Below are 27,801 nucleotides of genomic sequence, written 5' to 3'. Positions count from 1 at the left end.
ATTCAGATTGAAGCTGTCATTTTTTGCTGGCCTTCAGCTAAGCTGGGTTATTAGAATGGAGCCACTAATCCTATTAGTCACTTGTCATTCTCAGAGTCAGCGAGAGCAGAGGAAGGCAGAGCTATTAAGGTGTTATGCCAGGTACGTTAAGTAAAGCCACACATTTCCTCTGTAGGGGTAGTTTTTCCTCACTCAAATCAGAACTCCGTTTTCACATGTCTGAATATAGAGTGTTTGGATAAGGAGTAAAGGGAAAAAGGAAAGGTTACCTTTCTAGATGAGATATTATCTGTCATTAAACAAACTTTGCTCCGTGCCTACAGTGTGCATCCTGTGCCTGACTCTGACTGAGAATGCAGAGGTAGGAGAGTTCAGGCTTTACAGCCTGGCACATGAACACAGGGAAGTATGGGATAAAGGAGAAAGTGATTAGGGCCCCAAAAGAAGTGCAGTTAAATGCAGAGACCTTTCACTTTAGTTGAAGCTGTCAGAAAGGCTTTGTGAAAAACACTGGATCTGGGTCTTTCCCAGACAATGTGTTTGAGGAGCCTCCATTCCCACTGCGGCGTTAAATGTCTATGAGTACAGAGAGTAGTGAGCAGCACTAGAAGTCAGTGTGGTGGCCTCAGAGAGGAAGAGGAAAGGGGAGACTCTCTGCATCCTTTGAGGTTGTGGATTGTTTTGTGAATGTGATTTCCATTTTGTCTTTGCTCATAATGCCATGTGCTTAAGAAGGTGGGTTTCTTCCTCAATTTTAGCATTTGGGCAGCTCATCATTGAGCCAGATTGATTTTCCCTTTCTGTCTGCCTGAGGTGAAAATGTCATAGGCTATCATAGGATCGGTTCATCCACTGTTATGTGTGGAGAGGAGGAAAAGCTATTCATCTGCACTGCGTGAAGGAATTTCCTCCTTTCTCATGGGCCTGGGTGTTGTATTTGCCTCTAAGAGCTCACAAGGCATTTTTTGCCCTCTGAGAGAAGTCTTTTCCTTTGTTCATCCTTTCGTTCAGTCGCTCATCCCACAGGTATTCACCGCGCCTGTTCTTTTTTTTTTTTTTTTTTTGTTAGAGAGAGAGAGAGAGAGAGCAAACACAGGCAGACAGAGTGGCAGGCAGAGGCAGAGGGAGAAGCAGGCTCCTGCCAAGCAAGGAGCCCGATGTGGGACTCGATCCCAGGACGTTGGGATCATGACCTGAGCCGAAGGCAGCCGCTTAACCAACTGAGCCACACAGGCGTCCCTCACCGCGCCTGTTCTAAGCTAGAACTGGGGCCAAGGAGGTGAGCCAGCTGTCACACTTACGGGGCTTACAGATGGAAGGGGGTCCTGAGGTAGGGCAGAGATGACAGGATGAAGACAAGTTGATACTGGAGATGAAGGAGAAGGTAGGAAGATCCTAAATAGGGTTGCCATCGGGCTGAGTTCTATGGAAGAGAATCCTGAAATGGCTTGTTGCATGTGCAGCGCTGAAGTCCATATAACCAGAAACCACCATGACTCCAGAAGGAGATGTGTGAGATTTTTCTTATTTCACAGTTGGTTTTGCTTTTTGGTTTATCTCCTTGAATAGCTGCAAGTGATAAATTAAAACTTCAGTTTTCGATAATACATTAGTAAGAATTTGGCTTTGAATGGCTTTTATCTTCCTGCCACTGGCATACTTCTTCCTGCTTCATGTTAGAGCCTATATCTTACGTTTCTCAAGAGGTCACGTCCATGTTGTTGGCACTGCATAAAAGGCTTTGGGTTTTGTTTTGTTTTTAAAACGTAGATGTATACATTAAAATGGTCTGCTTTTACTCATTCCTTTTCCCCTTCACTTGTGCAATGTTGACCCAGTTCTCTCCCATTGTGGAAAAGTCTACAAGAACAGCCGTGGTGCTGCTTTATTTCCCTGTGGACAGATTGCATCAGTTGGTCCATCTGCTTGGCTTGAGGTATAACATACTGTGTTTCTGAACTAAGAGATATCAATATATGAAGGCTTTACATTGAAATGGCTGTACCTTCCCTGAATGGCTATTAAGGAGGCTCAGTCTCGAAAAACTGAATTTTATTCTTTGGTCATGAAGCTCACTTATAATGAAAAACGATTCTACAAGGCATACACATAACAAGTGCAGGATTTTAACCTGCAGAGAAGTTATTGACTGTATTTTCACTGTCAAATCATGTCCAAGTACCCTTATCTACCGTCTTTCTTAAAACTGTCACTCACAACCATTGAGCACTCACTGAGTGCAATCCCCTCTGCTCGGTGTCGAAGCTGTGGTGAAGCAGACAAGGTCCCTAACCTCAGGAAGCTCTGAGTTTAGTGGGCAATACAAAGATAACATGCTGGAGGATCATCCACCTGGGAAGGTGGAACAGTAGATGCAGCACAGAGGCATGAAAGAGAAAATGGGCCTGGTTGGGAATTTGGTTGAGGGAGAGGCAGGAGCATGGGAGGGAAGAAGGCTATTAATGGGGCATCAGATTCTGAAGATTTGTGCTAAGGAATTTGAGCCTCCTGCAGATAGTGAAGAAGAATTTATTCAAGCGTTTTAAGCAAAAAGTAGCATGATTACATTTACTCTGGAGATTATTATCCTCATTGCACATATAGGCATCTAGAGTAGGACAACTCGAAAGGGAATCCCCAGTCCAGTGCCGGGCCACTGTCACTACAACAGGGTGAGATAAATACGCAAATCAAGAGTAAGTTTTAGTAAATTGGCAGAATAACTTTTGTCTGTTGTCTCTAATACTTTAAAATGTGGTTTCTTATTTTGTACATTTTTTCCCTCATTTGTTCAGTATTATTTTTGTATTGTATTTCACAAAAGTATTGGTCTACAGTGGAGTAAAAATCAAAGGAAGGAAAGGAAAGGAATAACTTTTATCTTAGGATACTTGGGAAATACTACTCCAGAGAATAGGCTTGTTTGGGCTGAGCCCATATCCAAAGATACTAGTTAGGTAATTGCTGCAGTACCTCTAGCAGGAGAGCTGGAAAGTCTGAACTGACATGATAGGAGTAGGCAAGAGTTGAGAGCTCCAACAGAAATGGAATAATCAGAACTTAGAGGCTGAATCAGTGTGAAAGCTGAGAAAGAGGGAAAAGTCTAGAAGGGCAAATATTCTTTTTGGACTCTTGCCCTATGCTTTACTTTGAGCTTTTCCATCCCTGCTTCACAGAGATGTTGCATTTATTTTTTAAGGTGGTTGTGCATTTTTGACATTATTAAATATTTTATCTATAATTCCTACTTCTTTTCTTCACTTTTAAATTTTATTTTATTTTTTCAGTGTTCTAAGATTCATTGTTTATGTACCACATCCAGTGCTCCATGCAATACATACCCTACTCCTTTTGAGTATAAGAAAAAAGGAGGTGTTTGTATGTGTTTACTTCCCTATCTTGACTCAGTGGTTCTCTGCTGTACTCCGTATGCTTTATATGTTTTCATGGTACCAGATGCAATAGAAACGTTGCTGGCAGGATGACCATTCACTACCAAATTAAATCCAGAAAATATTCACGCAAACTATATAACTCATTTATATGAAATTCTACAAGAGACAAAACTAACCTGTATTTTGTTTCTTTTTTTACCTTTTGATCCTCTTCACCCATCCCACTTTCCCCACACCCCGGCCTCTGCAACCACTGTTCCGTTCTCTGTATCTGTGAGTTAATGTTGTTGTTTGTTAAGATTCCACATGTTTTTCTCTGCCTGACTTATTTCCCTTAGCATAATGCTCTCAAGGTTTACCCATTTGTCACAAATGGCAAAATTTTATTCTTTTTGTGACTAAGTAATAGTCTGTGTATCTATATACCACATCTGTAGAGGTTTTACTTATCATTGGACACTTAGTTTGCCCCCACATCTTGTTTATTATAAACAATGCTGCAGTGAACAGAGGGGTATATATAGCTTTTCAAATTAGTGTTTTGATTTGCTTCAGATAAATACTCAGAAGTGGAATTTCTGGATCATATGGTACTTATATTTTTAATTTTTTGAGGAACCTATATACAGTTTTCCATAGTGGCTGTACCAATTTATATTCCCACCTGAAGTGCGTAAGGATTCCCTTTTCTCCCCATCCTCCCCAGCACTAGTTCTTCTGTCTTCCCTCTCTCCTCCCCTCCCTCCCTCTTACCTTCTTCCCAGCCTTCTTCTTTCCTTCCGTCTTCCCTCTCTCCCTCTTTCCTTCCTGCCTGCCCTCTCTTCCTCTCTCTTTCTTTCTTTCTTTCATAATACCATTCTAACAGGTGTGAGATGTATCTCGTGATTTTGATTTTCATTTCCCTGATGATTCATGATGTTAATTGAACATCTTTTCAAGTACCTCTCAGTCATTTGTATGTCTTTTAAAAAATGTATATTTATCTCTTCCCATTTTTTAAATCAGATTGTTTGTGGTTCTTACTGTTGAGTTGTATGAGTTCTTTATATATTTTACCAGAAATGTGACTTGCAAATATTTTCCCCCATTTGGTAGATGGTCTTTTCATTTTGTCGATGGTTTCCTTTGCTGCACAGAAGCTTTTTAGTGTAATGTAGTCCCACTTATTTATTTTTGCTTTTGGTGTGTCATCTGTGGTACTGTAAATCAAATCTGTAGTTGCTTCAAGAAGAGGGGAGCAACTGTAAAAGTGGCATGAGGGAACTTTCTAAGGTGATGGAAGTGTTTGGGTCTTTTTTTTTTTTTAAAGATTTTATGTATTTATTTGACAGAGAGAGATCACAAGTAAGCAGAGAGGCAGGCAGAGAGAGAGGAAGGGAAGCAGGCTCCCTGCCGAGCAGAGAGCTCAATGCAGGACTCGATCCCGGGACCCTGAGATCATGACCTGAGCTGAAGGTAGCGGCATAACCCACTGAGTCACCCAGGCGCCCCAGTGTTTGGGTCTTGATAAGCATCTCAAATTTATTTGAATGGTATGCTTAAGATCTGAGCCTTTCATGCAATTGTAAAGTGTGCCTCAATTTAAAAAACTACTCAGTAAATATAAGGTGTTCGATCCCACTAATTATCAGGGAAAGGCAAATAAAAACCTCAATGAAATGCCATCACACACCATTAGCATGACTGAAGTGTAAAAAAAAACTGATAAAATCAATTTTGGTGTGAATGTAGAATAACTGAAATTATCACTGCACTGTATTGTGTACACAAATTGTTCCAAATGCCTTAGAAAGCTGTTTGGTCATAGCTAGTAAAATTGAACATGTATATATACTGTGTGACCCAGGAATTCCACTTTTAAGCATAAGTGCAGCACAACTGCATGTCACATTTGCACAAATACTTGTACCAAAATGTTTAAAACAGCATCTTCCAGAGTCTGAAAGTGGAAACAATCCAAATGTCAGTTAGCAGTGAAACATTTAAGTAAGCTGAGTAAGATAATAAGATAGTAATCATCTTCAGCCTATAATGTTAAAAGTGAAATTAATGTGGGAGGAGGGAAAAAAGACACTAGAATAAAGTAAATTCTTCTGTTAAAAAAAAATAAGTTGAGGTATATAATCAGACAGAGGAATACTATATTCTAACAAGGAAAAAATGAATGAAATATTGGTATAGACAGCAGTAAGGATAACTTAGGGGAAAAAATGAGCAAGAAAAGCTAGATTCTATAGAATATGTAAAGTATGATTACATTTTTATAGAACTGAAAAGACAAAGGGAGTCTGTGATTCTTTACATTTGGGGAAGAAGGAGAGAGACTTCATGTGATGGGTATCAAAGATATTATGGGATATTATAAAGATTCATTTTTTATTTTGGAGTTGTTACAGGGTATGTTCAGTTTGTCATACCGCATCTAGCTACACAGTTATGATTAGTGCCGTTTTCTTTGTGTTATATGCTAATACAAATTTTTTAAAAATATTTATTATTTGAGAGAGGGAGTGACTGGTAGGAGGGGCCTGCGGGAGAGAGAGAAAGAAACTCTGGCAGACTCCTCATTGGGCTTGGAACCCCAGGCTGGGCTTGATTTCAAGACCTGAGATCATGACCTGAGCCAAAACCAAGAGTTCAGACATCTGACTCTTGGTTTTAGCTGGGTTCATGATCTCAGGGTCCTGAGATTGAGCCCCATGTTGGGCTCCATGCTTAGCATGGAGTCTACTTATCCATCTCCCCCACACACACCTCTTCTCCACCTGCTCATGCTCACAGTCTCTCTCAAATAAATAAAGTAAATAAAATCTTCAAAATTTATTATCATTTTCTAATCACACTGACATCCTAGCATAAGAAGAAAGAATGGTAACAGCATTATGGTTTCATATTACTGAATACATCTGGGTTTTTCAATTTTTTAATTGTTAGTTTTATTGCAAAGAAAATTATCTGTCCTCAAAATATGAGTTCCTGTCTAGGATTCACAATAAACCTATTATAGTCTCAAACTGTATTTTATTGTGCATGTAGTAGGTAATTGAATGACTAAGGCACTATACTGCCAGAGTCTAGACCTATACCAGAGCCGGTCAGTAATCAGTAGTCCATATCAAGCAGAGCGTTGTGCTTAGAACATCAGAAGAATCAGGCAAACATGTTTGACAGAGCCTGTGTATAATTCATATCCCTCCCCTCCGGATCCCCCCCCCAAAATACTTAAGTATGTCAAAGATATTTCAAGGCTTCATGAATTGTAAAATACTATTAGAAGAAACATAAGGTGATGACATAATAAGGGGGTTGTGCATTTTTATGCTGGGGCTGCCGTAACAAAGTATCACAGACTCCAGCGACTTAAACAATAAAAATGTATTTTCTTACAATTCTGGAGGCAAGAATTCCTAGATCAAGATGTTAGCAAGTTTGGTTTTTCCTGAGGTCAGTCTCTCCTTGGTTTATAAATAGCAGGTTTCTCTCTGCCTCACACAGCCTTCTCTCTATGCGCTTGGATCTCTGGTGTCTTTTCCTCCTCCTAGAAGGATACCAGTCATTCGGATTACGGCCCTACCCTAACAGTCTCATTTTAACTAAATCGCTTCTTTAAAGACCTCCTCAAAACAGTCACATGCTGAGGTACTAGGGGTTGGACTTAAACCTAAGAATTTGGGGGCAGGGAGACAGACACAATGTAGCCCATCACAGGTTGCTAGCCTACTTTTTTCGGAATATGATGCAGTGATTCTGTGTGTGCGTTAAAAACCAGTACAGTGGGGCGCCTGGGTGGTTCAGTGGGTTAAGCCTCTGCCTTCAGCTCAGGTCATGATCTCAGAGTCCTGGCATCAAGTCCCGCATCAGGCTCTCTGCTTTGCAAGGAGCCTGCTCCCCCCCACCCCCCACCCCCCACCCCCGCCATCTGCCTGCCTCTCTGCCTACTTGTGATCTCTCTCCATCAAATAAATAAATAAAATCTTTTAAAAACAACAACAACAACAACAACAGTACAGTGGACCATAGATTGGCCCTGGCCTCTCCCCATGCCACAGGAATGCAAAGAACCCAGAGATGGTCCCTTCATGAGATTTGTAAACAATCCAGAAATTATTTCTAGAAAGAAAGAATCATAGGTTGAGTTCTAAAACGGTAACTTAATATCCTCCCTAAAATAGCTGAAGTGGTGAATAAAGACATGTGGATGGTTAGATATTAGATTATCTTCTGCAACTGAAAAGGAATAGGACAGGAAGTTTTTATGGCAGTCCATTTGTCTTGTTAGGTGGGAATTAACATGACAAAATGATGTGGTCCTTTATTGCTAAAAATTCTGTGTGAAAAGATTTTGTCCTCTGCATAGAGTGCTCAATCTTTCCCTTTTCTTTGGCCTGCTTCAAAGCCTCAACTTTCCCAGAAAAGCCTGTGCTGACCCTTTCTCCAATGTGTAGTCGGTTCCCCATTATTCTTATAGAGCACCTTTCCTTTTTCTTTAAGGTACTTATCATAATTGAAATTATTTTATTTATGGTTTTTGACTGGTGTTGCTCTCATCCACTAAATTTTAAGCTTCATGGAGGACAGCGATTCTGTCTTATGTGTTCACCAGTTTTGACCTACTGTTCCTAGCACTGGGTAAACATTCAATAAATATTTGCAGAATAATGGAACCAACACAATGTTTGACACTACCACTAAATATTTTATTTGGTGATAATTTTATGCCTGGGAAATTGGGCTGATTTCTGTTTGTGTTTCTGTCTAGAATGTAGCAGATCAGATTGCATTTCAAGTTGCTGGTGGATTAACAGCCCTTGAACACATTCTTCAAGTAGTAGTCCCAACCACAAATGTGAACACAGCTTCACGAATTCCTCCTAAGTAAGTATAGTTTTTTAATCTGTCTTTCACGTTTCATTTGTGAGTCATTTCTGCCCTATGGTTTCCATATGGAGGACCATAAGAAAATTGTATATATATTCAGGCTTGAATAGCAAAAGCTTACACCCCCCATTAGGGAGAAAAACAGAGGAGCTCAACTTCACTTACAAAACTCAAATCGAGCCAAAAAAGCCTTAGAAAGGAAATCTCTTTGGTCTGTGACCTTCTCGATCCTAAAACAAGGAGACTGGATGAACTCCTGGGCAGCTGTACTGCTTGCATAAATTGCACGGAGCTGAATAGTAGTAACAGAAGGGTTACTTTCTGTGTTGGGTACTAGAAGAGGTAAGTACATTAACAAAAGCCTGAGCTGTGAAATTTGAAGAAATCCCTAACTAACGGAAGAGCAGTCTGAAGCCAAGACTGCCGTAGTGGAGAGTCCCAGCCAAATAGCTGGGGACTGAACTGCAGTTTGGTCTTTAACTGCAAACTGCTCTTTGTCATAAGAATCCTGTGTAAGATTTCCACCCAAGATCTGCTTTCCCCTTCTCTTCAGTCACTCGGTGAGCCCTGGCCACCTGGGATATAGTAGCAGACAGCTTTATTTCAGAAGTATTACATTCCAGAGACATAGCATACACAATTCCTGGATATTTTGCGGAGACTCTTATTTAGAGTTTAAGTAAGTTTTGATAAAAGTTCACTTATATCACTGAGAAAACCTAAATATTTAGTTAGCCCAACATAAGTGAGTACTTTATTTGTCCACTGGATACTATAGAAAAGAAATTCCAAGAATATGTTATCTTTCCTCTTGAGAGACATTTTGGCAAAATAAAAAGAGCACTGGCTTTGGAGTCGGATGAACCTGGATTCTGTTTTACTTCTGTTGGTTCCTAGCTGGGAGAATTTGGGCAAGTGCCTTATTCTTGTTGCATCAGTTTCCTTTAAACAGGGGTCATCATATTCACCTCTACTGTGGTGATCAAGTGAAATACATGTGAGAGTTCTTTTTATATAAATCTGAGCTGACGGTTTCTAGGTGATAGTCTTGCCTCTGCCTTAAGACAGTTTTGTCTTTTTGAAATGAGACATTTCTAAGTACAAACTGTTTGATGCCGAAGTTACTTTGGGTTCCTTTGCTCTGCTGACAAAGTGCAGATTAATAAAAGAAGGTATAGAGAGCCTTTGAGTCAGGTTCTAACCCGGGAGAGTTGGTGTTCCTCTTCAAAATGGAATTTATTGACAGTATGCTGTTCGGCATGTTGTCATCACTCAGTGTTTGTTAATTGACTGGGAGAGAGAGGGGAAGGAAAAGAATGAAACAATAAATTTGAGGTAAGAAAGGAACCGGCTTTTGACTCTTTGGGACAGTGCTTCGATAACTGTTAATCATTCATACTGTTCATCTTAAAAGTACCTGCAGCTTCTTGTTTTGTTTTGTTCTGCTTTTTTTGTTTGTTTGTTTTCCGGTAGGTTTCTGCACGCATGACACTGAGTTCCCTGGCTGGTAAGCCAAACTACATGCCTGTTTCACAAAAGCTACTTTTGTCATTGTGGCAAAAAGCATGCTCTGGTATTTACCTGTACCATCATTTAGGGAACAGAAGAGGTTTCCATGGTTCCTAAGAAGACCTAAGCAAGAATTAGCACACCAACGTTGGCAAGGAGCCCTGGAATCCGGGGAGTCCAGGCCAGTGCGCCTCTGATGGCTGCCGGCTGACCACAGTGCCAGGACTGAGAGTTTGTTTCTTCATCTCACCTTAGACCAATAGATTTGTGTGTTCAGCCAGGCACTGCTTGAGGAGTGGGGCTCTACTCGGGTCATTGGGCATCAAGCAGCAGCTCTAAGATTCTCTTCTCCTGAGCATTGATCAAGATCATGACTCTACTTTCTAAGTTAGCCTCATTTCTCGGAGCTAACAGATTAAGACTATGAGAGTATTATGCTGCTTACTCAGAAAGGGGCAGGAGACATGCCCCAGCTCTGTGAGAATTAGTATAGACTCAGAGCACTCTGGTAGGCATGAGCAGTGGCTTAATGTAAAGTGCTCTTTCTTATATTCCTTCCAGTTACCGTTGTATACAACCCCTCGCCCCCCGCCCTGCTCCTTAGACTTCCATAGTCCCTGGGGACTTCCTTTGCTCTCAGCCTGTCCAAGCCCTCCCCTTCTGACCCTGATGAGCTCCCATCCCTCAACTCTATGAAGCTCCTGTCACATTAGCTCATTTTGTTCTCTGCTTCCTGTGGCATTTCATGGCTCTTACCCAGAGAGGCTGGGTTTGTTGTTGTTTTTTGATTTGTTTGTTTGTTTGTTTTTTTACTATCCTGCATTAATTTTTCTCAATAATAAACAGCAGAGGTTTTGAGAAGTGTCAGTCATTATCGGGGAATATTCACCGTGTGGCTCATCTAGACAGTTACTATATGGCTCACCTATGACTGGAGACCTAGCATTTCACTGCCCCTGCAGCCCTGCAGCCCTGAGCTCTGACAGTGGAGAGACCAGCTCCCTGCTTCTCCTTTCTCAGCACCCTGCCTCGTTCCCTTTTTGTTCTATGTAGTACTTTAGCAGTTTCCCTATAATTCTTGCTGTGCAACTTACTGGGAGTGAATATTTGCTTCCAGCAGATTTTTTTAAAATGTAAAATTGAGAATTATACCCACTTCTGAAAATTTAAGTTTGTGAAACCTTTCTGAAATCGTTGGTGGGTTGTTTTGCCTTTGTTAGAACCAGAAAAGCCCATATAACTGCTTGAATCCTTGAATTCTTGAGAGGACTTTATTAAGATGTGATATTCCAAAATCAACCTTCTTAACAAATGTGCTCCAATAAAATTGTTTTTGGTGCCAAGAAAGATCAGCCTTAAATAAGGTGATTTTCATTTCATGTGGTATATACTTTGGAGAAGCCTCCTATTAATGTACTGCTAACTTAAATTGCAGAAGACAAGTACAAAAGAATAAATAAATATTCTAGCCTTTTCTTTGGTTTAGGCTAATAACAGTTATTTAACTTAGCTTTTAATATTTGAAAATAAATGTTGGTCTGTCATTTTCTTGGGGCATAGAGAATGCCCTGGGTGATGTAAATAAGAAGATAGATCTGCTGTGACCAAAGCTTTGTGTTGTGTTTTTATCATATATTTACAGAGCAGCAATGATACTAAAAGGGAGAGTTGGCACCCAGTGGCACTCCACATCTCCAGACCATTTCAGGCAGCAATAGATGGTTACCTGCAAACCTTTTGGGCCATGAAAAGCAATCACTGGGCTAAATCTTCCCAGGTTGCCTCTTACTTACTTGGTATCCTTAGTTCTTGATACTCACAGACAACAAAGGGGCCAAATGGTTAACTCACCAAGCCACTCCAGGTTTTCAATTGGAGTACTCACCAGGCCGCCATTTCTTCTCTGTCAGCCTTGCTTATCTTCCTTCTTTGTCCCTCTGGACTCAATTTTTTTTTTAATATAAAAGTAGTCTCATCGATACGAACCAATGCAGACTGCATAGCACAGAAGAAAATACACAGGCTCTGGAGTCACATCTGAGCTTAGATTCTCTGCTTTTCACTTATTAGTTATATGACCTTGGGCCAAGTTGTGTGTTCTCACGGAGCCTTGGTTAAGCAGTAACACTACCCTGTGGTGTAGGACTTGTTAGCTGTTGTGAGAATTCAAAGTACGTGTACCACAAAAGCACTTAACTCATATTGGTGGGTTTTGTTTTAGTTGTTATGAGGTGGACTTTGCATGACCCTACTTAATTACTGAGCTTTAAGTCCCTCACTCTGTGTCACTTTGGCTTCTAAAGAGCTGTAATATACTCATTTTACTTGGGCATTTGTTTTTTGTCTGAAGCCCAGTCTTCATCCTGGTCAATTTTAGCCTCACCTGTCAAGATCGTTTTTGGATTCTGACTTGACCTCTAATTTAGTGTCTTTTTCTTAAACTTTGTGCCAGACCTAAAGTTGATCTGTAGAACACCTGCGTCTTCGTCTAAATCACTGATGCCCCAAATATTAGGAAGTAGTTCCATTTAGCATCTTATTAATGTGCTGTCTTGCCAAGTATTCCATCTGTTGTACTGTCATCTCCCCATCTCTGTACAGACAGACTGTAATTTCTTGGTACTGGAAACCATAGTAAATGTATTACTTTTATTATTATAAAAACATTATTACTATTTATTATAAATCACCATGGCATCTTAATAAATATCATTTGGATATGTGAATAAATTCTTTTCCCCATACATGGAGATAAAGCAGTAAAAGAACGCACTGCATTAAATATTTGACTCTGTGGGCTTAGCCAAATAGGGGCCTCTTGATATTGACCACTCTGTTAGCTAGACTTTAGGAAGTTTTCTTAATTCTGTCTTTAAATTTCTGTGTACTTGTAATTATGTCAAGTATCTGTACTGCTACTTATTCAAAAAGCCAAATGGGAATGCTAGAACTGAATTCTTGGTCATCCTTATCACAGTTTTAGAACCAGGGCATGTCAGTATATATAAGATTGTCCCCATTTTAATCTTTGTTGAAAAACAGATCCTTCGGACCGCTGTGTTCTTTATGAAGTTTACCTATTTATTCAGATCAAACAAATTAAGTTGCTTTTTTGCTTCTTCATAGTATAGACCTTTTCCTCTAATAAACCAGTCTTTCTCAGGTAAAACAGTAGTCACTGAATATAATAATAAAAGGGAATGAATTTAGAAGGATATGAGGTGGAGTTTTGCTTCCTAGGAAGATCATTTATAAGATATCACAAATTTATTCTCCTAAGTGTAAAATAAAATGAAACCCACTTGGCAGTATTGCATTTACCGGATCCTTTCTATTGGTGAGGAGACAGACCTTAATTAATATTACCGAGTGTGTCCTCGTGCCAGACACTCTTCCACCTGTATTACCTTGTTCACTCCTCACAGTCACTAGCAGCCATGCCTATGGCCCACTACCAGAATGAGGGTTGGCAGCAATCATATTTGGACCATGACTGCAACCTGAAAGAGCCATGATATCCCTTTTGAAAGCATGTTTATTCATTCCCAATGGCAAAGAGAGCATTCAGAATTGCTTTCCCATGATTACTGAGGTTTTGTCCCTAAAGGCTTCTGTTCCCTTTCTTGGTCTTGTTATTCAGCATAGAGACTGGTGGAGTTCATCTTATAATGGCAAAGAGATATCCCTTTGCATTCCAGAAGCAGGTGAATGATCTAGGGCTTCCAATCCTAATAACCAGGAGAAAAACTATTTTCTTGGCAGTCCCCTTAGTTGTATGCATGTGTGGACATGGGAACGGAATTGCCACATCTAGGAGCCATTCAAAACAGACCCTGTCCACAGGGAACTTAGGGTCATAGACAGTGAGGTGGATTAAACTTTAAATATCGTTAGTAGTAGCCTGCTGTGTACCTTTGCACGGCTGGCACTCTGGTGGTATACACAAACTCATCATAAAAGTACTGTTTTGCTAAATATCCAGTATCTGTAAACGTAGTTTCCTGAAATGCCTCCCCTCATGTGTACTATAGCTTACTTATTCTGGTCTCTTGACTCACTTGTCTGTTCTTTTGGGGGCTTATTTACTTTACATTTTGGTGGGAGTGGGTAGTTGTTTTGTTTTGTTAAATTTGTTACATCTTTGCCTTTCTCTTCAATTTGCAGCACAGTCCAGACCCCGTTCATCCAGTTTTACCATGAGTTTCCCTCCTTATTATCCTTCCATCTCTGGCTGGTTTGTCACATTCACTTCATATTTGTCGGCTCCTTGTTTTTCTGGGTGTTGTGAATACCACCTGTTCTAAACATTGCACCCAGGCCTCTTCTTAGCAGCTCATCTTATGCCATGCGATGCCTCCCTCAGTGGCCATACCTGGTTAAACCAAAAGTGGACATTTGAATTCAGCAGCCAATCTATAGACCAGCCAACAATATCAGACTTAAAACTCAGCCCAGAAAGTTAAACTGAGCCAGTCAGGCTTCTCTCAGGAATTTGCAGTTGGAAAGTTGTACAGCTCCAACTCATTTTTTTCTAGTGTATTTGAATTTGAAAAATCATGTAGAGTAACTTCTGGGATGGCCATTACAGGGCTCTCAGTTTAGCAGGGCCAACAAAAGGCCATTTGGGAAAAAGGGAGAACAGAACTGTTTCAGGAGAGAGAAGGGAGATGGAAATGAGAGTGGGTCCAGTCTACAGAGCTGGCATTGTTCCTGCCCTCCTGAGGTCTAGGAGTTCATATTCTCCTGGATTCGTGGGAAGTTCCCAGTAACCTTATAGCAAATGCCTCTTTTTACTTGAAATATTCTTAGTGAATTTCTGTCCCTTCAAACCAAAAGAGCCTAATACTTTTAAATAAAAGTGATAAAGGTTTTTTCAAGATTTATTTATTTATTTGGGAGAGAGAGTGTGTGCTCGCACCCAAGCTTGAGGGGAGGGGCAGTGGGAGAGTGAGAGAGAGAACCCTCCAGCAGACTCCTAGAGTCTGAGTGAGGAGCCTGACACAGGGCTGGATCCCAGGACCCTGAGATCATGACCTGAGCCGAAATCAAGAGACGCTTAACCGACTGAGCCACCCAGTTGTCCCAATATTGAAGATTTCTTAAACTCTTGATTGGCTTGAAAATACTTAACTATGTTATAGAACCTTCCTTGTGACCTCCTTTGTTTTTCTAAAACAAAGAATCAAATCAATAATGAATGAATGAATGGCCACAGTATAAAGTAGAAATAGAGAGAAAGCACGCTCTGCAGGTTCTCTAGGGTATAGTTCGTTGTGAACATTAAATGTTTCTACAGGCTGAACTTCCCTTTTCTCTACTAACCCTAACTTGGAGAATCTGTGTAGAAAATAATGTAGATTAAACTTGCTATTATCCCTGGTTTCTAAGGCAAACTCACTTAAGTAATATACTCTAGAGTATGGAGCTTATCTTCAGAATCAAAGATAAGAGAATGTATTATGTATTGGTCTTTAAGAACAAATAACAGTACTGCTCATATTTTTTTTCATAGCTCTTAAGTGTTAACTTTCTTGGTGACCCTTGGGTCCCTGGTTGGTTACCTCAGCATTAACTTGATAATTAGGACTTAGTTTGAATCCCAGTAACATTGTCTTATATTTATAAACAACTGAAATATCTATTTCTTTAGACCCTCCTCTCTCAAACTGGATCATAATGGGCCATATTCCAACTTTTTAATAAAGATAACTTTGTTCTTGAGAAACTCAATCATTTCACCAGTTATTTTCTGAAATTGGAAACCAGTTGCCAGTTGAGATGGTGAGGCTGCAGTGTTCAGAAGGTGAGAAGATTGCACGAGCAGCTATCCTGCCCCCGCTCAAGTCCTGGCAGTGTGATGCAGCTCAGAACGTTAATCCTGTGCTCCAAAATAAAGCTTCATTACACCTTTAAGAACAGAATAATATGCCTTTAAGGGCACAGTTTCAATTGCTAGGAGCAAGAACATTTGTAAAAGACAATTTGTTCTCCATTAGTTAAGTCATTTTATAATATGTAACAGAAGGACTAAAAGCACTGGCTTGTATCTTTTCAGGGCAACCTTTCTTGGGATTGCAGTTTTGTTTCTCTCAGGGGAAACCAAGCAGTATCTCCATATTATTCGACATCTACCCCAGAGCATGGCATACTGAAGCAGGTGATGCAAGCTTCGGAGCATTGCATCGTCTCTTATGCTTCTCTCTCTCTCTCTCTCTCTCTCTCATCCACTAAGAAATGTAAGACTTCATTCTGGAGGGGATGGTGATTTTACCAAAATTGCATCTTTAGTTGCTGGATTCACATTTTCTAATAAAATTAGCAGTTTCAAAATTTTGTTTTCATGGTTCAGTCTACATTAAGGCTTTTGCTTCCTAAGTAGAAAGCTCTCAAGTAATGTTTTGTCAAACATTTTTGGTTACCTATCTACTCAAGAAAATCTTTAACTGGACTATCAATATTAAATCACTCCTGGGACAGTACTCACAACTTATCTGAGGCTCTGTTTTCTTTACACTATTACCTTCTCCTGAATTATTTTCACCAAGTCTAGCTATTGCTTCAGGTCAATTGCTTTACTGAAAATCAAGATGCATATGGATAGTTCTCTGCACTGGCATTTGAGTTAAGGTAAATACAAATCCCTCACCTTTCAAAATGATGTATTCTAGCAAAGATGATGGTAAAGTTAATTTCTACTAAGTGAATCCAATTTTCTTATTAATTTTCTTCAAGTCAACGATGAATTTCTATGGGCAAAGTGTCAAAGCATTAAACAATCAGTGGGGAGTTGTAGTCAAGTCCTTTGGTGTTCTAGACAGTGTAACACAGCAGTCTTGTTGAAAACACGCTTCAGCACTTTCAGAATGACAAATTATGTAGCACTTTCCTAACTTTGCAACTCTCTTGTCACCTTCTGTGGCTTGAATTCTTGAAAAACACCTACAGAGGATGAAGATTATATCATATTTTACAAATACTACCATAGTCTAACATGTAATGTATCTTAGGCGAAAATTCATTTCTGTAAACGTAGTCACCTTCCCACTTGGTTTGTTTTGGAACTCAAGCCAGAAATACCTGTATATCGAATTAGAAAAGAGGGAATATAATGCACTAACAGATTAAAGTCAACTGGGACTTGGTGTAAGAGCATTAGGGTTCAGATACCAGCGTTGCCAGTACTTGGTGTGAGACCTGTCTCTTAAAACCTTACTAGCTGTAGTATTTTTCATCTAGGAAATGGGGGAAAGATGCCTATCTTACAGGGTCACTGTGATAATGAAATGCTAATATGTATAAAGGGGCTTTGTGAATTGCCATGCTTTAGCACAGGACACCAGTGGCATTTGGGGCAGAATGCAGGATTGTCCTGCCCACTGCAAGGTATGTGACATTCTTTGGGTCATTAAATGACGTTAAACACCCATTAGATACATGTGTTCCCAGTTGTTTTCAAAACCAAATATGTCATTACACATTTCTATGTTTCACCTAAAGAATTTATATAATCCCGATTGTGCTGAGCAGTAGAGTTGTAGAAATAAATAAGACATTGTCCATATCCTCGGGAGGCTCACTTGTGTTAGGGGGTGAGCTGAACAGGGAATGATGTAATTCAGTACAGTGTGCTAAGTAAAACTGTAGAAGTATGCACTAAGTACATAAATAGCACAAAGGATAGAGTAATTAACTGCCAGAGGAGGACACAGAGTCTTACCTGAAGGTGATAACATGTGAACTCGGTTTTTAAAAAGATTCAGAGTTTGCCAAATTAACAAATCCTCATAAGTGAGCCGAGAGCACAGCATGTGCAAGATCATGGAGGCCTGAAATAATAGGATGTGCTTAGGGAGCTATAAACATTTGGTATTATTAGACCAAAAATGTCCTAATGTCATTAGAATAATATCGGAAGTATCTAGGTATGAGCAAATTGGGCAAATGGCAATTCTGTGAAGAGTAATATGTATTTATTCCTTATTTCTTTCACATTTGGGGGAGAAAAAAGTCATAATCAGTTTTATTCACTCATCTATTAATTGCTGCTACTATCTTACCAAATGCAAAGAGGAATTCAGTCATTTAACACACTTTTATTGCCAGGTACTTGGCACTTGATTTATCCACATGGCTAGAAGGTGAACAAGAGAGGGAGAACTTTTGGAAAGGAGTACTCTAAACCCCTGCAAAACACTTGGCATTTTCAGAAATACAAGAGCAGTAAAGCTGCTTTATAAATATATTAGACTTATTTAACAGTCTTTGGCATATCTTCACCAATATTATCACTTGTATACATGAAGAAACTGAGGCTTAAAAAGACTAAATGATTTATCATCAATCATCATATGGGCAGCCAGAACTGAGCATCCTGGTCTGGTGTCCATTTTTCTATACCTTATTGCCTTATTGTTTCTGCTACGTGAACACTTAGCTCTCACTATTTTAATAAAAATAAAGCACCATTTCATTGATATATTAGAAAAAATTACTGTCATTATTCCTGTGAGTTGCTGGAGGTTTTTTTGTTGTTATTGTTACATGTTTGTTGTTTAGCTTTTGACTTTTGGTAGGGAAGATGTTGCTTGATAGGTTTGGGATTTTTAATTTAGGAGTTTTGGTGGTGGTTTGTTGGTGTAGGTATAGGAAATGCTTGCGGAATCATTTTCCCCACCTAGGAGTCAAAGAGGGACAAGAGGAACTGATCTAACAGAAATTGGGAAACAGTAACCAAAACCACTTAAAGCGATATGTATGTATAAGAGTAAATGCTCAGGAAAGATCTAGCAATGAAGTTGAAAAAAGAAACCCAACATTTCATTGTTTCCTTAAACATCCTTTTCAGAACTTAAATCAGGTGGCACACATGGAGTAAATTTCTCATAGTGTTTACTTGCCATCAGTAACTGATAGAGGTATTCTGAAGTTGGAAACCACATGCTACCTCCTGTGTCCACTACATGATAGCCCTCAGGAAGTGTTAATAAGATGGTATTTGTGGGTGCCTGAGTGGCTCAGTGGAGTAAGCCGCTGCTTTTGGCTCAGATCATGATCTCAGGGTCCTGGGATCGAGCCCCACATCAGGCTCTCTACTCAGCGGGGAGTCTGTTTCCCTCTCTCTCTTTCTCTCTGCCTTCCTCTCTGCCTACTTGTGATCTCTCTCTCTGTCAAATAAATAAATAAAATCTTAAAAAAAAAAAAAAGATGGTATTTGCCATTGTAAGTGAAATCTGGAAGACAGCCCATTGTTAGTAACTCCTTATTTCTAAGCAGGATTCTTAGTATAATTCTAAATATCTATTTTTAGATCAAGGTTTACTAAAAGTAAATAACTTTCCCTAAGACAATAAAGGTAAAAAATTGTTTTGCAAATTAACCATAGTGATTGATAAATACTCTTCTCCATTTGACATATTGAGACATTTTGTTTGTGTCTCAAAGGCTGCACAGAGATGGTTACAGTTGACAGCTGTTGTACCACTAATAAGATTAAAGTAAAGAAATTAGTTTTGTAGACTTTAATCTGCTGTTTAACACTGCAAACCACCTGGGGTCTTCTCCAGGGCCCACATGTTTAATTGTGAATTTAAAATTACATAACCAGATCCTTCTTACGAACATATCTGAAGACTGGCTAATGGTAACTGTCTTGTTACTAGACAAGACAGAGTTAGCCCTAGACTTTAGAATTAATGTTTTAATTTGATGCCCACCCTACATTTTTAAATGTATTATTCTAATCTTTGAAACATAACACCTTCTCAGTGGGAGGTTAATTTTAGGAAATGAAGAAAGTTTAATTAGGTGGGTACTTAAGATATATATGATTTTCCCATCTAAAATTAGAATATGTCTCTGTGGAATAATTAAATTGCCAATTCTTATTGTACCAAATTGACCAATTAAAAAAAGAAACCCTTGCAATAATACATCTAGTTGAAGGTTTCTTACTCCTTGCTCTGGGCATCATTTTAATAAGGAAAATAGTTTAATTTAAAAATTAATTTTGGGGGCCACCTGGGTGGCTCAGTGGGTTAAAGCCTCTGCCTTCAGCTCAGGTCATGATCCCAGGGTCCTGGGATCGAGCCCCACATCGGTCTTTCTGCTCACCCAGGAGCCTGCTTCCCTTCCTCTCCCTCTGCCTGCCTCTCTGCCTACTTGTGATCTCTTTCTGTCAAATAAATAAATCTTTTAAAAAATTAATTTTGGTTTTATCAAAATATGTGGTAGACTGTGATAAGCAGTGCAGAATCCTCTGTGATGATTACATTGAGTTTTAATGCAAACTGAAGTGTAGAGCCTATATCATATATATCTCCACAGTGAAGATCATTTGGTCAACAGCATTATTAACGTCCCTTGAAGAACCCCCATCTTGAGCTGAGATTTGCTGTTCCTGAATGTTGGCTCCCTCACTAGCCCTGCCCATCCCACATGTTGTGGCATCAGACAGATGGAGCAAGAGCAAGAAAGGCAGTATGAGTTTAGACTAGTCTTCACAGTGCCACGTTTCCTCTTCATCCATGGCTCACGCTGATCCACGTGTCCCCTTACCCACTGCAAAAAAAGCCTTCCCAAATTCTGTCACAAGTTCACCTTTTCTGTAGACACAAGAATGTCAAAATTGAATAATCCATACATACATCAGTCATCACATGGGGAATGGAGTTCACTTTGCCTGCCTGCTGCCTCCTCCAGGATCAACACCTTGAAAAAAGTTGGTGGGCACCGCCTCATGGTTCTTATGGATTACGTGGTAGTGCTTCACATAGGACCTCCCATCAGCCTCCCTCCTGCAAGTGGACCCAGACCCACATGACCTTTCCTGAAAGGGTCCCAGGGTCTGGTTAGACCTTCTTCAGGGAGCTTTCCCTGACCTCCATCTTGTGGCCATCTGCAGACTGTCCCTCAGCAGGAAACTTCTGTGCCTTTTGAGGCTTCCCCAGGAGACTAGGTGCTCCCTCCAGGGTAAAGACTGACTTTTACCATTTCCCTTATGCCCATCACTGGGTCAGGCAGCGTGGGTCATGGCAATAAATACTGCTGAAAGAAAACAAATTAAGAGGGAAAGTATGTTAGGAAATGACCATAGTGTAGCTGATAATCTGATAGTGTAGCTAATATAACCTCATTAGAGGTGAGGAATGCATACGGCATATGCCAAAATATGTTTTAACTGTTTTTAGTAATTATAATTAGTGGTGGTACTATTAATTTTGTGTTTCTGAAACTCTTGTGTGTTGTAGCATAATACAAATGAGTACCTAACAGATACTCTATTTCTGTCATCCTTGATGCCTGTGAGGGCCAAGATTTTCAGTGCCAAAGAAAAGATAGAGAGCTATGATTATATAGAAGATATTAAAGAGGAAAAAATCCCTTAATCCTGATTTTGAATTTGAAATATCACTATGCATTCATAAGATATTTTATCTTTAAGTAGGTGCATGATTCCTACTTCTACTCATTCTGGTGACTGTTTTAAAAATAGAATAGTAGAAAGTGTAGGTAACTAAGGTGTTAATATAGTCCATAGTTGTATATTCTTATATATTCTGCTTGAAACAAGGAAGACAGTTGTCCCTTCATTAGACATCTCTGTGCTCAGCCAACTTGGTACCATATACTGTGATGGCTCCAAAGAGGAGGAATCAGGCAAGGACCTTATCTAGAAGAGGGGTGCTGGGGTGGCTTAGTTGGTAAAGCGTATGCCATTGGCTTGGGCGGTGATCCTGGGGTCCTGGATCAAGCCCTGCATTGGGCTCCCTGCTCGGCAGGGAGCCTGCTTCTCCTTCTCCCCACCACTTGTGCTCTCTCTTGCTATCTCTCTCTCTCTCGAATAAATAAATAAATATCTTAAAAAAAAAAAAAAAGTACCTCATCCAGAAGTAACTTAGAGTAATCATGTAATGGAATAGAGTTCTCAGTGGTTCGACAGGAATCTCCGTTTTCTGCCTCAAGAATTGGCACCTGTGGTTCTCATGTGGGCCACTCTGTGCAAGGCCAGACCTAGGTCACAGGCTTCATTCTGTGGGCAGCCACTCACTTGGTGAGTCCAGTTAAGGCATTAGAATTCTTTTTTTTTTTTTTTTAAGACTTTATTTATTTATTTATTTATTTGACAGGCAGAGATCACAAATAGGCAGAGAAGCAGGCAGAGAGAGGGGGAGGCAGGCTCCCCGCTGAGCAGAGACTCTGGGATCATGACCTGAGTGGAAGGCAGAGGCTTTAACCCAGTGAGCCACCCATGCGCCCCAGGGCATTAGAATTCTACCTGCAGTTGGATCTCCCTCGTTTCAGATAGCTCTTTTTAATACTATTGAAATAAATTACCTTAGGGGTGCCTGGGTGGCTCAGTCAGTTAAACATCTGACTCTTGGGTTCGGCTTAGGTCATGATCTAAGGGTTGTGAGATCAGGCCCTGCGTCAGGCTAATTCTGTGTCATTTGCTAACCATTATCTGTGTTTTCTGAGGATCTGTCACTTTTCCACACTTATCTACATCAGGGTAAAAGAGTAATTGATGAAAATTCCAAGTTGCTCTTTGCAGCTCTCTTGATGGGACTCTGGGACTTGCTGTGCCTACTTGGCACAGAATTTTGCTCTGCGGGAACGTAGTCATTCACTCTCCCCTGTGTGTGTGATTACATATCATTTATTAAATGCTTAATGCAAACCAAAGGAATTTGGTAAGTTACAATATGTGCTGGGGCTCCAGTTTTAAAATGCCCATGGCAGTTGTTTTTAAATGTCTGCTGTCTTGACACAGGTGTAAGACGGTGGATTTTGGTGAACAGTATTTTCCGAAAGTCTTAACCACTGCAAACTGCATAAGGATATAAAGTAAACTACGTACTTCCTAAGTTATATTATCAAATCCTCTTAGGCTACAACCACCTGGGGCTTTTCTGTTTAACTATTTCATCATATATAAGTACTAATCTTAATGTCTGAGTTGTACTACACTTGTTTTCTACCACTGTCCTTTTTGTATCTAAATGTGTTACTGTACTTATTGCCGAAATACCCAGTTTTGTGATTCCTTTTCTGTCCTCTGTTTTTCAGAGGCAAGGTCTTCAGTGAGAAGACTTACTGACTTAAGGCTCATTCATGTAGTTGTGATCTTTTGGGACACAAAGCCCTTATCTCAGCCCAGCCACAGTGTACTTTTGACAGAATGGACAGTAAGATTTTAATGTCTTCTCAGAAGATACTTTTAAAATCTGGGGCTTTCTGTTTGATGTTTAAAAGTGCTTCTAGTCATTTGAGTTTTAAATTACAGGGAAAGCTCCTTGAGCAGACCACCCAGGCTGGGTTCAAAGAAGTGATCTTTCCAAGACAGGTGCTTTTCAAATAGAGGTTGTCTTTCAAACAAGTTTTACTGAGTGGACAAGTTTTTCCTGACCTTGAGATTTTTGGTTCCCCCCCCCCTTTTTTCTCATCAAAAAGTAGTTTCTTTGTAGAAGTTTCTTGGGGGAGTTTTGTGAGCAAAAGATTATATAAGTGCACATTCCACAATTTACCAGGAAATGCATTTTCTTTAAAGTACAGAAAGCATTAGGACAAAATCTTATACCTTGTGTTTTTTATGGGCATGTTTTATCATATGTATGGGTATGCTTTATGATATTCTATAAATGACTGTAGACAAGTTGTGTTTCTTGAATAAAACAGAAAAAAGAAATTAATCAAGTTTATAAAATTTATAGATCAAAACAAAAGCAAAAAATAATATACAATTATAGAGCTTTAGGATCCCATATGTCATTCTAAATGTAATACCCTCATTTGTTTTAGTCTTTAGGGATCTATAATTTTATATTTTAATCCTACTGTAAAGCTACAATACTCAAAACCATATAATATGGCACAATGCCTGACAAAATTATCAATTAGAGTACGAAACCAGGGAATATGTCCTGTATTTAGTTACGATAAAGATACCATTTCAAGCCAGTAGAGAAAAGGTGAATTTTTCAATAACCTATTAAAGGAGGGGGGATGGTAAATTTAGCTTCTTGCTCTCATCATATGCCAAAATAAATTCCAAATGATTTGCTAGTGAATTACAAAACCCTAAAATTACTACACACAGTGATAATTCAGGAAAAAATAAATACAAAGGGCTGGGTACAAATGTATAGCTACCCCATCTCATTTTGGAATAAGAACTTATTAAACAATCAAGGGAAGGGAAGAAAAAATAAAACCACAAAGAAAAAAATCATTAGACTACATAAAATTGTTTCACTTCCATACATTAAAAAAAAAAAACCAGCAAAATGAAAGGCAGTGGATAAACTGGAAAAAATACTAACAAAGTGAATTAACCCTTTGCTATATTTATGAGAGAACCCTTCTAAATCGTTGAGAAAAAGATACAAACCTCCAGTAAAAAATGGTTAGAGGATAAGAATAATTAATAAAAAGATGAGTATGAATGGCAACTTCATTTTGAAAAAAAATCTAATAAATCCCTCCCTTATACCTTATCCCACAATCAATTTTATATCATGAGTTTAAATGTGAAATCTATGGAAGTACCAAAAGTAAATTTAAAAGAATACTTTTAAAATCATGAAGTGGAAAATCCTTCTAAGTCTGACACAAAACTCAGATACACTAAAGGAAAGTTTGACAGATTTCATCCAATAAAAATGAAAACATTCTTTATGACAAAACTAAGTTCAGATAAACAGCAAATTGGAATATTTATTTTTCAACATACAGTGATCAAATGTTAACATCTTTACTATTGGTAAAGAGCCTTATAAGTCAGTAAGAAAAACACAAACCTCCCCCAATAGAAAAATGGGTAAAAGGTACACAGTAACAATTCAAGAAAATATAGATACGCATGGCCAATAAGCACATGTAAAATCATACTAGTAATAAAAGAAATGCAATCTTTAAGAATATTATTTTTAGCTGTCAAATTGGTAAAGATTTTTTAATGAGATGATCCAGTTTTGGTAAAGGCATGGAGAAAGTTTTTCTGGGAGGATAAATCAGTTTAAAATATTTTTTTTTCTGATGAGGAATTTTGTCAGTTGTCAGTCAAAAATCTTTAAAATGTTCTTATCTTTTTACCCAAATTATTATTACTGGAAATTTATCCCAAGGAACTAGAATAATATTTTTGGTATAGCTATAATGAGCACAAGTTTTACCATTGAGCATATCCTATGTCTGCTGAGTTCCCAAGCATATAAGGTGGCCCTCCCCCGTAGTACCTGAGAATTGCTGCCCAGTTTTCATTGTGTCTAAGATATAGTCATGAGACCTAAGCTTCACAACCCAGTATACATATTCCAGGCTTCCACTCTGAAGCTGGTAAGTAAGGAGTAGAAAATAAGGGTAAAATAAACAAATATATATATTAAAAAAAAAAAAAAGTAAGGGTAGAGGAGTAAGGAGATCCCAACCTCTCTTCTTTTGACAATTAGAGACAGCTGCAGCTGGCGTCCAAACTCACAGTGTAAGTTCAAGCTGTGGCATATGGTGCCCGCTGGTTTTTTCATCAGATCAGTATAGTAGTGTATGAATTAGTATTGGTCCTGGCCATGTAACTTTAGTGCCTGTGTGTTTTCTAAATCTTACAATATACCCAATAGCCTATCAGTTAATTTCCTTTCTGTTTAAGTCAACCAGAGCTTTCTTCCTGTGACTTGTAACTAAAAGACTATTAAAATAGCATTATTTGTAACAGTGAAAGTTGAAAACAGAAATAGTAAGGGATTAATTGTGGGAAAAAATGTTATATCCTTAGTATAACACTGTTCATCCTTTTAAAATTGTGCAGTATTTCTCAGAAAGGGAATTTAAAATACTAGATGCTTGTAAAATTGTTGGAAGCTGCCGCAGCAACATCTTCCTAGGAACATCGCCAAAGGCAAGGAAAGCAAGGGCAAAAATGAACTATTGGGATTTCATCAAGATCAAAAGCTTTGCACAGCAAAGGAAGCCGTTAACAAAATCAAAAGACAACTGACAGAATGGGAGAAGATATTTGCAAACGACCTATCAGATAAAGGACTAGTGTCCAAAATCTATAAAGAACTTAGCAAACTCAACACCCAAAGAACAAATAATCCAATCAAGAAATGGGCAGAGGACATAACAGACATTTCTGCAAAGAAGACATCCAGATGACCAACAGACACATGAAAAAGTGCTCCATATCACTCGGCATCAGGGAAATACAAATCAAAACCACAATGAGATATCACCTCACACCAGTCAGAATGGCAAAATCAACAAGTCAGGAAATGACAGATGCTGGTGAGGATGTGGAGAAAGGGGAACCCTCCTACACTGTTGGTGGGAATGCAAGCTGGCGCAACTACTCTGGAAAACAGCATGGAGGTTCCTCAAAATGTTGAAAATAGAACTGCCCTATGACCCAGCAATTGCACTACTGGGTATTTACCCTAAAGATACAAACGTAGTGATCCAAAGGGGCACGTGCACCCGAATGTTTATAGCAGCAATGTCCACAATAGCCAAACTATGGAAAGAACCTAGATGTCCATCAACAGATGAATGGATCAAGAAGATGTGGTATATATACACAATGGAATACTATGCAGCCATCAAAAGAAATGAAATCTTGCCATTTGCGACAACGTGGATGGAACTAGAGCGTATCATGCTTAGAGAAATAAGTCAAGCAGAGAAAGACAACTATCATATGATCTCCCTGATATGAGGAAGTGGTGATGCAACATGGGGGCTTAAGTGGGTAGGAGAAGAATCAATGAAATAAGATGGGATTGGGAGGGAGACAAACCATAAGTGACTCTTAATCTCACAAAACAAACTGAGGGTTGCTGGGGGGAGGGGGGTTGGGAGAAGGGGGGTGGGGTTATGGACATTGGGCAGGGTATGTGCTTTGGTGAGTGCTGTGAAGTGTGTAAACTTGGCGATTCACAGACCTGTACCCCTGGGGATAAAAATACATGTTTATAAAAAATTTAAAAAATTAAAAAAAAAATTGTTGGAAGCCATTGTAGGCCTCTGTGTTGACTCCAGAACAATACCAAACATATCCACTGGAGGCACTGCTCCTCTGAGGCCAGCACAAGTTGGAAAGGAAATAATGTAATAACATTACACAGCTGTGTCTCACACCCAAGAAACCACAGAACCAGTAGAGATTGGAGATTAGGAAATCAAATAAAGTAGCACAGTCCCACTGTGTTTATTTAGAGTAATACTCTTCAGAATGCATAGATTATGCCTGGAGGAATATGTAAGCTAGTGACCATGGTAATTTCTAAAGTGGGAAATTAGGTGGCTGAAGGACATAAGAAAGAGGGAGATGGTTTTCACCATATACCCTTTCTTGTGCATACTGTACTATGGTTGTCATTCCTAGTCAAAAAGCTACAAAGCTAAATTATATTACATCAGAGCTCAGTAGTTTTTGTGTTTTTTTTTTAAGATTTTATTTATTTATTTGATAGACAGAGATCACAAGTAGGCAGAGAGAGAGAGGAAGGGAAGCAGGCTTCCTGCTGAGCAGAGAGCCCGACTCGGGGCTTGATTCCAGGACCCTGGGATCATGACCTGAGCTGAAGGCAGAGGCTTTAACCCACTGAGCCACCCAGGTGCCCCAGAGCTCAGTAGTTTTTACTGCACTTCATGGGAACATACCCTCAGGTCTCTGAAGAAACTTTCAAGGCTTTTTGAGAGGAGAAAACAGAGTAGGACCCTGGCTTCCACACTGCTGCTTCAGTCAGAGCAACTCTGGTTTTATCAGTTCTCTGGTTTAAGCATCTAGGATTTTTTAAGTTTTGTTTTGTTTTTAGTTTATTTTTATTTAAGTAATCTCTACACCTAATGTGGGGCTCAAATTCACAACCCTGAGATCAAGAGTCTCATGGTCCTCTGACTGAGCCAGCCAGGCACCCCCAAATTTTGTAAGCTTTTAATCTTCTGAGTAGGAAAGCATTCTGCTGCTTTAAAAAACAAACAAACAAAAAAACCTGAAGACCATTATTACAGAATATTAAATGTC

At 39.3% G+C, this 27,801-nt stretch overlaps 1 protein-coding gene across 3 annotated transcripts in view; it reads left to right on the top strand.

Annotated features, from left to right (window-relative positions):
• Positions 1-27,801, top strand: part of SCAPER (S-phase cyclin A associated protein in the ER) — a 520,882-nt gene that overhangs the window by 333,062 nt on the left and 160,019 nt on the right. For all 3 annotated transcript variants that reach the window (XM_032342354.1, XM_032342353.1, XM_032342352.1), the window contains one exon: positions 8,155-8,270. In XM_032342354.1, the coding sequence (XP_032198245.1) occupies positions 8,155-8,270 (116 nt within the window). The remainder of the gene's footprint in view (positions 1-8,154; positions 8,271-27,801) is intronic.

This window comes from Mustela erminea, chromosome 5 (assembly GCF_009829155.1).
Source record: "Mustela erminea isolate mMusErm1 chromosome 5, mMusErm1.Pri, whole genome shotgun sequence".
NCBI lineage: Eukaryota > Metazoa > Chordata > Mammalia > Carnivora > Mustelidae > Mustela > Mustela erminea.
The sequence above is the reverse complement of the archived record's forward strand: the minus strand, read 5'-3'. Positions and strand labels throughout refer to the sequence as shown.